The 12,500-nt window shown below is 41.6% G+C and overlaps 1 protein-coding gene across 1 annotated transcript in view; it reads right to left on the bottom strand.

The window, feature by feature from the left end:
* The window catches only part of LOC121575262 (CUB and sushi domain-containing protein 1-like), a 190,404-nt gene that overhangs the window by 26,886 nt on the left and 151,018 nt on the right, over nt 1-12,500 (bottom strand). The window contains exons 48-50 of the mRNA XM_041888234.2: nt 8,453-8,641; nt 7,574-7,747; nt 7,046-7,228 (exon numbers count right to left, since the gene is read on the bottom strand). Coding sequence (XP_041744168.2) covers nt 7,046-7,228; nt 7,574-7,747; nt 8,453-8,641 — 546 coding nt within the window. The remainder of the gene's footprint in view (nt 1-7,045; nt 7,229-7,573; nt 7,748-8,452; nt 8,642-12,500) is intronic.

The following is a 12,500-nucleotide window of genomic DNA, read 5'->3' as shown; positions in this document are numbered from 1 at the left end:
AATCCATTTTAGAATAAGGCTGTAACGTAACAAAATGTGGAAAAAGTGATAGGGTCTGAATACTTCTGAATGCACTTAGTATATATTTTTTGCAACTTTAACTTTTACTTACTTAGCTAGTGTCAAATGCAGCTAGATAGTGTTCTGTGATGTGTATGGTTGAGAAAAATAAATAGAGAGAAAAGAAAAGAGAGAGGGAGAGAGAGATTATGTTCCTGACCACAATTGTATCCTATTTGTTGCTGGTCTGTTAGAGATGATTGGAGGGATAGAGATGTGGAGTGTGAAGTGGAGCGAGAGGAGATTGGAAGGAGAGAGGAAGAGGAGTGTGAAGAGGAGGAGGAAGAGGGAGGGGAAGAGGGAGAGCACACCTGAGAGGGGAGCCTACGTTTCCATGGAGTGTGTCTTCCCCAAGTCCCACCATTCACCCTGGTACCACACAGCCTGGGCCTAAAGTGACAGTGGCAGCGGTTTTGGAGTTGTATTTAAAAGTGGTAGGACTTATATTTGTTCCAGAGCTTGTAATGGATTACAAGAAGAATATGGGCGGGGTTGACCATCTTGACAAACTGAGGAGCTATTACAATGTTGGACGCACAGGCAGAAAATGGTGGAAGTATGTGTTTTGGGGGATGCTCAACATTGCCATGATAAATGCGTATATTCTGTGGGGGACCCTGCAAAGGCCCCTTCCCAGAAACCGCAGGCGCTGGTCCCTGAAGACATTCAAAATGCAGCTTGTGCATTCACTTTGTGATATGGCTACAGTGACAGGAAGAGGGGAGCCAAGAGTGTGGCACCAGGGTGTGTGGACTCACAATTTGAAAGCAGGTAAAGTTTGAAGGGCGCAAGAGAGGGTGTGTGGTGTGCATCCAGGGTGGAACGCAGGCCAAAGAGTGGGAGATGTGTAGAAACCTGCTTTGGGTGCTCTATGTGTTCTGTGCCACTTTGCAGGATGGGGGCGTGCTTCTAGAAGTCCCATGACATGTTGTAGGCTAAATGCAAACACTAAAGTGACAGTGTGAAATATGAATTTGTCCTACAAATCTTTTAGGGAAATTGTGTACTTTTTAAAATTGTCTCTGAACAGTTGTTGTGTTTTGTATCATCTCTCTTTATCTGTCTCTATCTAATACTTCTTGCATTTACTGAAATATTGTCAAAGTAGTGTCAGGCCTGGTCTGTACTAAATCTTATTGAGAGAGGTTATCTACATTTTGAAATAGTCTCTGAATAGTTGTTTGAATTTTTACATTGTTACAGAAGTAAGAATCGTTGTCAATGAAATAGCCTACTTTGTGTGGGTTTTGAAATACTTTTGGAATATTGTCCTCTGGTCACATTTTGGATAAATGTGTAAATATTTCTATGTAAATAATATTTATAAGTATAATATATTATCCTTGGTACATCTTGAGTGAATAATTTAGTCAAATGTAGTACAATTTAAATACTCTAGTGTTTTTTGGTGTGTTGAGTGTTAATACGTTTTTGATAGTGAGTGTCTTTACACAATGGAAGACAAAATGAATGTTATTCCTACTGACATGAATGTGGTGGAATATTAAAGAAGAGGTTGTGGTCTTTAAAACTAAGTTAACTTGTAATTGCCCTTTTTTCTTTGTTTTTGAGGTATGTCTGTTTGTTTGAAATGTGTGAGAAAATGTGCTTTATCTTGAAAATTCTCAGTAATCTACAGCAGCATTCTAGAATTCTATTGGGGTCTAAAGGGTTAAAATCACTTGCAACTATGAAAGTACTACTCTTGGCTATGGTTGTGGATAAAAGGAAATTCCTCTACTCCCATAATAAGTCCAATCTTTCTTCAGTACAATATATTTTACAGGTGCTGACCAACCAGATCAACGGAATTGTAATCTAACAGAAACAAGACATTAAAATCCAATACCTATTGATTTGATCCAATTAGTTAAAGCTTTTTAAGGAAATGTATCAGCCTTTGTCAATGACTTGGAGTGGCATTTTAGAAGAAATGCAATAAATGAAATGGGATCCTCACTCTCAAAGGCTGCGTTTACACAGGCAGCCCAATTCTGATCTTCTTTCTACTAATTGGTCTTTTGACCAATCACATCAGATCTTTTCACATCAGATCTTTTTGAAAGCTGATCTGATTGGTCAAAAGATCAATTACTGAAAAAAGAAAATCAGAATTGGGCTGCCTGTGTACACACAGTGATAGATATTGGCTTTAAAAACAAATTACATTAATTGGGAACAACAAGTCCATCCCATAAATAATGAGGCATCGGGGACATATGATAACAAATGACCACACGACTCACATGAATAGAGCTTTCAGAGCATTCACTCACACAGCCTGCTTAAATACTCTCAATAGCGCTTAAGCAGTTTCATCTTTGTTTACAGAAGGGGAGACCCAGCAGCATGGGAATCTTCAGAGGGCATTAATCAAAGAGGGATCAGTCAAAGTGTGACATAAGTTGTGAGGAAATATGCTCTCCACTTCCCCCATGTGAAAATGAATGGCAAATGTACACAAATGCCGATCTCAAAAAGCAATGAATGCTTTTGATTACAGCGGGAATATCCAGGGCTTATGCTACAGTGCTAGCTTTGAGTATTTATGACAGAATTAGGGTTGATTTAGCGCATACTCATTAGCTCAAGTCATAGAAAAGCCAATAGCTGAGCATTTAAGAGCAGTGAACTCCAGTAATCATTCATCTTGATAAGAATAATCAGCATTATCTCTGTGTAGACATACAGTGAGGGAAAAAAGTATTTGATCCCCTGCTGATTTTGTATGTTTTCCCACTGACAAAGAAATGATCAGTCTATAATTTTAATGGTAGGTTTATTTGAATAGTGAGAGACAGAACAACAACAAAAAAATCCAGAAAAAAGCATTTACATTTTTTTATGAATTGATTTGCATTTTAATGAGGGAAATAAGTATTTGACCCCCTGTCAATCAGAAAGATTTCTGGCTCCCAGGTGTCTTTTATACAGGCAACGAGCTGAGATTAGGAGCACACTCTTAAAGGGAGTGCTTCTAATCTCAGTTTGTTACCTGTATAAAAGACACCTGTCCACAGAAGCAATCAATCAATCTGATTCCAAACTCTCCACCATGGCCAAGACCAAAGAGCTCTCCAAGGATGTCAGGGACAAGATTGTAGACCTACACAAGGCTGGAATGGGCTACAAAACCATCGCCAAGCAGCTTGGTGAGAAGGTGACAACAGTTGGTCAGATTATTCTCAAATGGAAGAAACACAAAAGAACTGTCAATCTCCCTCGGCCTGGGGCTCCATGCAGGATCTCACCTCGTGGAGTTGCAATGATCATGAGAACGGTGAGGAATCAGCCCAGAACTACACGGGAGGATCTTGTCAATGATCTCAAGGCAGCTGGGACCATAGTCACCAAGAAAACAATTGGTAACACACTACGCCGTGAAGGACTGAAATCCTGCAGCGCCCGCAAGGTCCCCCTGCTCAAGAAAGCACATATACATGCCCGTCTGAAGTTTACCAATGAACATCTGAATGATTCAGAGGAGAACTGGGTGAAAGTGCTGTGGTCAGATGAGACCAAAATTGAGCTCTTTGGCATCAACTCAACTCGCCGTGTTTGGAGGAGGAGGAATGCTGCCTATGACCCCAAGAACACCATCCCCACCGTCAAACATGGAGGTGGAAACATTATGCTTTGAGGGTGTTTCTCTGCTAAGGGGACAGGACAACTTCACCGCATCAAAGGGACGATGGACGGGGCCATGTACCGTCAAATCTTGGGTGAGAACCTCCTTCCCTCAGCCAGAGCATTGAAAATGGGTAGTGGATGGGCATTCCAGCATAACAATGACCCAAAACACATGGCCAAGGCAACAAAGGAGTGGCTCAAGAAGTAGCCCATTAAGGTCCCGGAGTGGTCTAGCCAGTCTCCAGACCGTAATCCCATAGAAAATCTGTGGAGGGAGCTGAAGGTTCGAGTTGCCAAACGTCAGCCTCGAAACACTACCCCAAAAAACAAAAAAAAAAAAACATATTGTAAAGTGGTTATCCCACTGGCTATAAGGTGAATGCACTGATTTGTAAGTCGCTCTGGATAAGAGCGTCTGCTAAATGACGTAAATGTAAAATGTAGAAGATCTGCAAAGAGGAGTGGGACAAAATCCCTCCTGAGATGTGTGCAAACCTGGTGGCCAACTACAAGAAACGTCTGACCTCTGTGATTGCCAACAAGGGTTTTGCCACCAAGTACTAAGTCATGTTTTGCAGAGGGGTCAAATACTTATTTCCCTCATTAAAATGCAAATCAATTTATAACATTTTTGACATGTGTTTTTCTGGATTTTGTTGTTGTTATTCTGTCTCTCACTGTTCAAATAAACCATTAAAATTATAGACTGATCATGTCTTTGTCAGTGGGCAAACGTACAAAATCAGCAGAGGAATATCTGTAATATCACTTCAAGGCTGCAACAGGATACTCAGTAGATTAAAGGAAGCAAATCCCCATGTACAGCTTCCCATAAGAATGTAACCACTTTATATAGAGAATAAGTGGCCCAATAAAGAGTTAATGAAGTCCCTCAGGGAGACTGCTGTGGCCATATGTATTTCCCAACTATTAGGGAATAAGTTAGGTAGTTTAAATAGCACACTACAGCTCACTACCACTTCCACACTCCATTCCCCAAGGGGGCAGCAGCAACCTTGTCCAGGTGCTGAGCCTGGTTGATAAGCACATCAGGTGCTGCCAATTAGGTGGTCGTCAAAGTCATTATTTCCCAAGTGACAGCAGTGTTGTGGTCCCCCTGTGCATGAGAATTTGCATTTAGTACCTGGGCACAGCATTATTGTATCACAGAAATAGTGTGCAGCCATCCACTCTGAATCACCCAAGCAGTGATCTGTCTCAACTCCCTTATAGCAACTGTTAAACCATCCTCAATTATGAATGACCTCTAAATAATGCAGCGTTGTTGATCTCCTGTAAGCAATCTGCGGGCTTTGTACTTTGTACTGTTGCCGTGAAGACCGAATAAATACGATTAATAATACATTTATAAATATAGAAATGCACAAAAACTGACCTAATGATCAAAATAAAAGGAAGGAAGGAAGGAAGGAAGGAAGGAAGGAAGGAAGGAAGGGAGGGAGGGAGGGAGGGAGGGAGGGAGGGAGGGAGGGAGGGAGGGAGGGAGGGAGGGAGGAAAGAAAGAAAGAAAGAAAGAAAGAAAGAAAGAGAGAGAGAGAGAGAGAGAGAGAGAGAGAGAGAGAGAGAGAGAGAGAGAGAGAGAGAGAGAGAGAGAGAGAGAGAGAGAGAGAGAGAGAGAGAGAGAGAGAGAGAGAGAGAGAGAGAGAGAGAGAGAGAGAGAGAGAGAGAGAGAGGTGGAAGGAGTGGGAGTAATCCACCAGGGCATTCTTTCAAAGATATTTGTAAAACTCTTAGTGTTCTCTGACTGAGATGTATCAGAGAGGAATTCCTTCAGCTTGGATGAAAGGTAAATACCCCTTGAAGGTTGTGCCATGCTGATTTCAGATAGTTGACAAGCCATTAACCACTCAGGCTTACATGGGCAAAACAAATATCTGTATTACATTGATTATGTTTAGGGTTAGAGGCTAAATGGCATAGTCCAACACCCCTGGTAATAATTCAGCCTTATCTAAGCGATACCTACTAGGTAATGCGAAATAGTAAATGCTAACGTCAACCAACACTTAGCATAGGGGATCTTACCCCATCTAACAGACAACATTGATGATAACTGGGTTAAAATAAGAAACGGACAACAGAGAAACTAAGAGCTGAAGAATACACACAACAACCTCAACACCAAAACATACACAGGAATGAAAAACAACACAACCTGAAAACAAGGAACCCATAATTACCCACAATCCTATGGCACGCTACAATATGCATTATGTTGAGTATACATAATAATGATGGTCATAATTCATTTGATTTTGACTAATTATTTGTATTTGATTGATGGATTACAGAGCTATAAAGCTCAATCAATGTTGTTGGCCAATGAGACACAGTTTAAGACGTTCTTCATTTAAGATGCATCTTTATGTCCAAACGAGTCTATTTACAGTGAATGATGAGATAATCGATAATTTTTCTAAAATGTAGAAATATAGATCAATTCCATTTCAATTCCAGTAAATTCAGGGAGTACATTGAAATTCCAATTCCAATTATCTTCAATGCTTTTCAATGAGGAACATTTGGAATTGGAATTTAGTTTACTTTATGAATTGACCCCAACCCTGATCAGTGTAGATATTCAGTACACCCACATTTGCATACCTTTGTACTGGATGTGTGTAGGTATTTTATACTTCATATGAATGTGCCAATAAGCATCCATCTTGGCGTCACTCAAGGTTTCACTCTTCATTTTTCAACCGATTAATTAAACAGTGTCCGAAATAACCCTGGGTTCTCCTCTTTTGAATTCCTCCCAAAATGGCTGAGCATTAAGGTAATTGCAGACTATAATAGGTGCTGGATGGGGCAATCCTTTCTGAAAATGTGCATTAAAACAATGCATTATCGTACACTACATTACCGGTGGCGGGTTGTCTGTGTAGGACTCATAACCCTTGCATACATCAATGAGTCCTAAATTCAGACGAGTGAGTATGAAAACTTTGCATTAATAGCAACCAGTAAATCTGTCAAATAGCCGGTTTAACTGTTATTATAATATAGCATGGTTGAGTAGTTCTACTGTTTATCACAATTATGAAAAATCCCTGCATTGCACTGACATGCAATGTTCTCGCCATTGATTTTCCATTAAAATAGCAACACATTGTGAAAACAATTATTTGTGCAATGCCATACTATCTGAAATATTTCCTTTTTTTGCAGTAGAACTAATCATTAAAACAGTCCTGCAAGGCGTACCATGACACTGCCTTATCAGCCCTCAATTAAGCCCAGATGATGCTCATTCCCAGTCAAGGGAGTCATTGTCACAGTGCATAACGTATCTACAGGTATAGTAGTTGAGTATATATGGCAGGGGTCTCACCCTCACAGACTGGCTGAGTGCCACTCCAGGAGCCATTGTTGAGGCAGGTCCTCTCAGGTGAGCCACTCAGGGAAAAGCCGGCAACACAGGTGAACCTCAGCAGGCTCTTCAGCTGGAACTCCTCCCCTAGCCTGGAGCCGTGAGGTGGGATTCCAGGGTCACCGCACTCCCCGGGACTACCACCTCATGAGGGAGAGAGAAAATATCCAACACTCAAACAACCAGCCATCCCTCACCACAGCAGTCCCATAGGCAGCTCATATCAGTCACTCTAGCCTGTTTTCTGAGATGGAAATAGGCTTTTTTCCCTCCCTTTTAACTAAGATGAAAGGCTACCAAGGCTCTACCCAGAGTGCTTGCATCTTACATCTCTAGCTACCTCACATGAAAAACCCACAGAAATCCATTGCTTTTCTAGCTCGGTTTGACTTCCCTGAAACCTGTCGATCTGTGTTATTTATGTCCACCATTATAGCCTTCAGGTCACCCCTGCCTGGCAGAGTGGTAGGCCCCTGCTGATGGATATACCTGAGCAGTAGGGTGGTGACCCACTCCAGCGCCCGTCCTCCTGACAGTAGCGTGTGGTGTTCCCAATCAGCGCTCGGCCATGGCTGCAGGTGTAATGGACCACGCCGCCATTGGTGAACTTCCTGCCTGACATGACAGCTTGGGGCGGTGTGCCAGGATCACCACAGGAAATAGCTTGAGGCGAAATGGAGAGAAAAGAAATACTGAGGGAACTGGAGTCGATCATGGATATACTCCATTGTTCTTGTGCCTTCAGTGTTAGCTACTACCACTACTACTACATTTAATCTTATGCAGAGCAATTGCGGTTAAGTGCCTTGCTCAAGGGCACATCAACATACTTTTCACCTAGTCGGCTTGGGGATTTGAACCAGCAACCTTTTGGTTACTGGCCCAACGCTCTTAACCACTAGGCTACCAGCCACCCCACCACTACTACTCCTCCCACTACTACTACTACTACTACCACTACTCCCACAACCCTCCTTTTATCACAAACATTAACACTACATATTGCCATTTTGCTTACATATTCTTTATTTTCCAACACTACCAATATAAATTCTTCACAAATCCCTTTCACCATCCCCATATTCTCCCCACTATAACGGTACATTTCCCACTTTCAATCATTCTCCAACAGTGACTAACCACATAATACGCCATTTAGCAGACGCTTTTATCCAAAGCGACTTACAGTCATGCGTGCATACATTTTTTTGTGTATGGGTGGTCCCGGGGATCGAACCCACTACCTTGGCGTTACAAGCGCCGTGCTCTACCAGCTGAGCTACAGAGGACCACACATGACTTGGGACCCAGATTCCACCTCTACCACTTCTTGTACCCTGAGCAAGACAATCCTAGCATATTACTCACAAAGGCACTTAGGAAGTGATCTGTCCCAGAAGCCGTTTGACTGACAGGTGAGAAGCGATGAGCCGAGCAGATAGAAGGCCCTCTTGCAGTGATACATCACACTGGTTCTGTAGTTGAAGCTCTCGGGGAAGTGCTGCTGCGGGTGACGAATGGCATTCTCCACAAAGCCTGGATCGGAGCAGTTTACCACTGCAAGATAAAATCAACCGCATGCTTAATGTCCGACAGTGAAACCAAGAGTGAGAAGAGAAGGGAAATCAATGAGAAAGCTTGAATAGCAGGGTTACTGTTCAAGTTCTGAGTCATTTCAATCAACCCATCCATGCTTTTTAATATATACTTACACAGTGTGTAAGCTTCTCTCATGTTTCTACAGTCAATAGCATTTGACATAAAGTTGCTCTAATAACTGTGTAGCAATGTCATACATATGGGTTGATATGCAGTTTCAGTTTAGTTTAGATTCACTTGTCACAAAATGTAGACTCTTTATTTCCTCCTGTTTCTCCCTGCACGTAAAACCAGCAGGGCAGGAAGCCCCAGTAAAAATAACAAGTTGCACCTCTTGCCTCAGAGTTGGCTGAATTTTTTTTCCAGCAATTGCCCTTCAACAACAAAACATGCCTAAAGTTAAAGTCATGTCCAGGGGAAACAAAACAGATTTATTTCCCTCAGTGACAGCTGCCAATGCCCTGGCAGTCAATTAAGCCCAAGGGAAAAGAGGGAGGAAAAAACTCTCCAAAATTGATAATTGGCACCTGCTATTGGCATGTTCCTTGCCTATAATAGAAACCATTACTGGGGTAACCCTCTTGAAAAAAGACGATTGTTGAAAGGCAATTACTATAGGAACCCTGGGTGAAAGTGTGGAAGTGTAGAGTGGCTTACAAAATGAAATCGAACAGTCAGTAGCAGGGAGCACACTGACATACTGTAAGAACACAACTGACTGAGTGATGAAGTGACTGACCATTGCTGTGGCATTTGAAGGAGGATATTTCTTTTACAAATGCAACTTTTTGTTTACCTCATTGTACCTGACTTTTTCAGCATGCAGGACAATTATTTCCATACAAATCAATGTGATTATTGACTTTAACATTGGGTCTTTAGAGAACGTTTAATCTGATAGTGATACAGTGCCCTCCACTAATATTGGCACCCTTGGTAAATATGAGCAAAACGGGCTGTGAAGAAAAGTCTTTATTGTTTATCCTCTTGGTCTTTCATTCAAAATATTCACAAAAATCGAACCTTTAATTAAAGAAAAATAATAATAATATAAAAAAATATTATCATAAAAATAAAAAAAATCTCAAATATATGTGTGCCACAATTATTGGCACCCCTTCATTCAATACTTTGCCAAGATACAGTTGAAGTCGGAAGTTTACATACACCTTAGCCAAATACATTTAAACAATTCTTGACATTTAATCCTAGTAAAAATTCCCTGTCTTAGGTCATTTAGGACCACCACTTTATTTAAAGAATGTGAAATGTCAGAATAATAGTAGAGAGAATGATTTATTTCAGCTTTTATTTCTTTCATCACATTCCCAGTGGGTCAGAAGTTTACATACACTCAATTAGTATATGGTAGCATTGCCTTTAAATTGTTTAACTTGGGTTAAACGTTTCGGGTAGCCTTCCACAAGCTTCCCAAAATAAGTTGGGTGAATTTTGGCCCATACCTCCTGACAGAGCTGGTGTAACTGAGTCGGGTGTGTAGGCCTCCTTGCTCGCACACGCTTTTTCAGTTCTGCCCACACATTTTCTATAGGATTGAGGTCAGGGCTTTGTGATGGCCACTCCAATATCTTGACTTTGTTGTCCTTAAGCCATTTTGCCACAACTTTGGAAGTATGCTTGGGGTCATTGTCCATTTGGAAGACCCATTTGCGACCAAGCTTTAACTTCCTGACTGATGTCTTGAGATGTTGCTTCAATATATCCACATAATTTGCCTTCCTCATGATGCCATCTATTTTGTGAAGTGCACCAGTCCCTCCTGCAGCAAAGCACCCCCACAGCATGATTCTGCCACCCCTGTGCTTCACGGTTGGGATGGTGTTCTTCGGCTTGCAAGCCACCCCCTTTTTCCTCCAAATATGACGAAGGTCATTATAGCCAAACAGTTCTATTTTTGTTTCATCAGACCAGAGGAGATTTCTCCAAAAAGTACGATCTTTGTCCCCATGTGCAGTTGAAAACCGTAGTCTGGCTTTGTTATGGCGGTTTTGGAGCAGTGGCTTCTTCCTTGCTGAGCGGCCTTTCAGGTTATGTCGATATAGGACTCGTTTTACTGTGGATATAGATACTTTTGTACCTGTTTCCTCCAGCATCTTCACAAGGTCCTTTGCTGTTGTTCTGGGATTGATTTGCACTTTTCGCACCAAAGTACATTAATCTCTAGGAGACAGAACGCGTCTCCTTCCTGAGCGGTATGACGGCTGTGTTTATACTTGCGCACTATTGTTTGTACAGATGAACATGGCGTTTGGAAATTGCTCCCAAGGATGAACCAGACTTGTGGAGGTCTACAATGTTTTTTCTGAGGTCTTGGCTGATTTCTTTTGATTTTCCCATGATGTCAAGCAAAGAGGCACTGAGTTTGAAGGTAGGCCATGAAATACATCCACAGGTACACCTCCAATTGACTCAAATGATGTCAATTAGCCTATCAGAAGCTTCTAAAGCCATGACATCATTTTCTGGAATTTTGCAAACTGTTTAAAGGCACAGTCAACTTAGTGTATGTAAACGTCTGACCCACTGGAATTGTGATACAGTGAATTGTAAGTGAAATAATCTGTCTGTAAACAATTGTTGGAAAAATGACTTGTGTCATGCACAAAGTAGATGTCCTAACCGACTTGCCAAAACTATAGTTTGTTAACAAGAAATTTGTGGAGTGGTTGAAAAACAAGTTTTAATGACTCCAACCTAAGTGTATGTAAACTTCCGACTTCAACAGTAACAGCTCTGAGTATTCTCCTATAATGCGTAATGAGGTTGGAGAACACATGGCAAGGGATCTGAGACCATTCCTCCATACAGAATCTCTTCAGATCCTTCAGATTCCGAGGTCCACGCTTGTGGACTCTCCTCTTCAGCTCATCCCACAGGTTGTCTATGGGGTTTAGGTCAGGGGACTGGGATGGCCATGGCAAAACCTTGATTCTGTGGTCAGTGAACCATTTTTGTGCTGAGTTTGAGGTGTGCTTTGTATCATTGTCCTGCTGGAAGATCCAACCACAGCCCATTTTAAGCTTCCTAGCAGAGGCAGTCAGGTTTTGATTTAATATCTGCTGGTACTTGATGGAGTCCATCATACCATGTATCCTAACAAGTTGTCCAGCCCCACAACATCAAAGATCCACCACCATACTTCACAGTAGGGATGAGGTACTTTTCTGCATGGCTATTTTTCTGTCTTCGCCAAACCCACCTCTGGTGTTTGTTTCCAAAAAGCTATATTTTGGTCTCACCTGACCATAGAACCCGGTCCCATTGAAAGTTCCAGTAACGTTTGGCAAACTGTAGGCGCTTGAGTTTGTTGTTTGATGACAGCAAATGCTTTTTTATGGCAACCCTCCCAAACAACTTGTGGTTATGTAGGTGGCGTCTGATCGTAGTTTTGGAGACTTTCTGACTCCAAGACCCAACTAACATATGCAATTCTCCAGCTGTGATCCTTAGAGATGTTTTGGCCACTCGAAACATCCTCCTCACTGTGCGTGGGGTCAATATTGACACATGTCCTCTTCCAGGCCGATTGTTAACATCTCCAGTTGCTTTAAACTTCTTTATTATTGCCCTGATAGTGGAAATGGTCATGGCTTACCACTTAAGTGTTCCTAATCACGCAGGTGAACTTAAAAACGTAAAATATGAATGGGAATATACTTCAGTTAGATTTTACTCATAAGAATTTCTAGGGGTGCAAATAATTTTGGCAAACGTTTTGGAGAATGTTTTTTATTTCAATCATTTTACTTCAATTCAAGAATATTTTGAATGAAAGACCAAGAGGATAAACAGCAAA

The sequence above is a fragment of the Coregonus clupeaformis genome, chromosome 1 (genome assembly GCF_020615455.1).
Source record: "Coregonus clupeaformis isolate EN_2021a chromosome 1, ASM2061545v1, whole genome shotgun sequence".
Classification (NCBI taxonomy): domain Eukaryota; kingdom Metazoa; phylum Chordata; class Actinopteri; order Salmoniformes; family Salmonidae; genus Coregonus; species Coregonus clupeaformis.
Note: the sequence above shows the minus strand (reverse complement) of the source record. Positions and strands in the feature narration are given on the sequence as shown.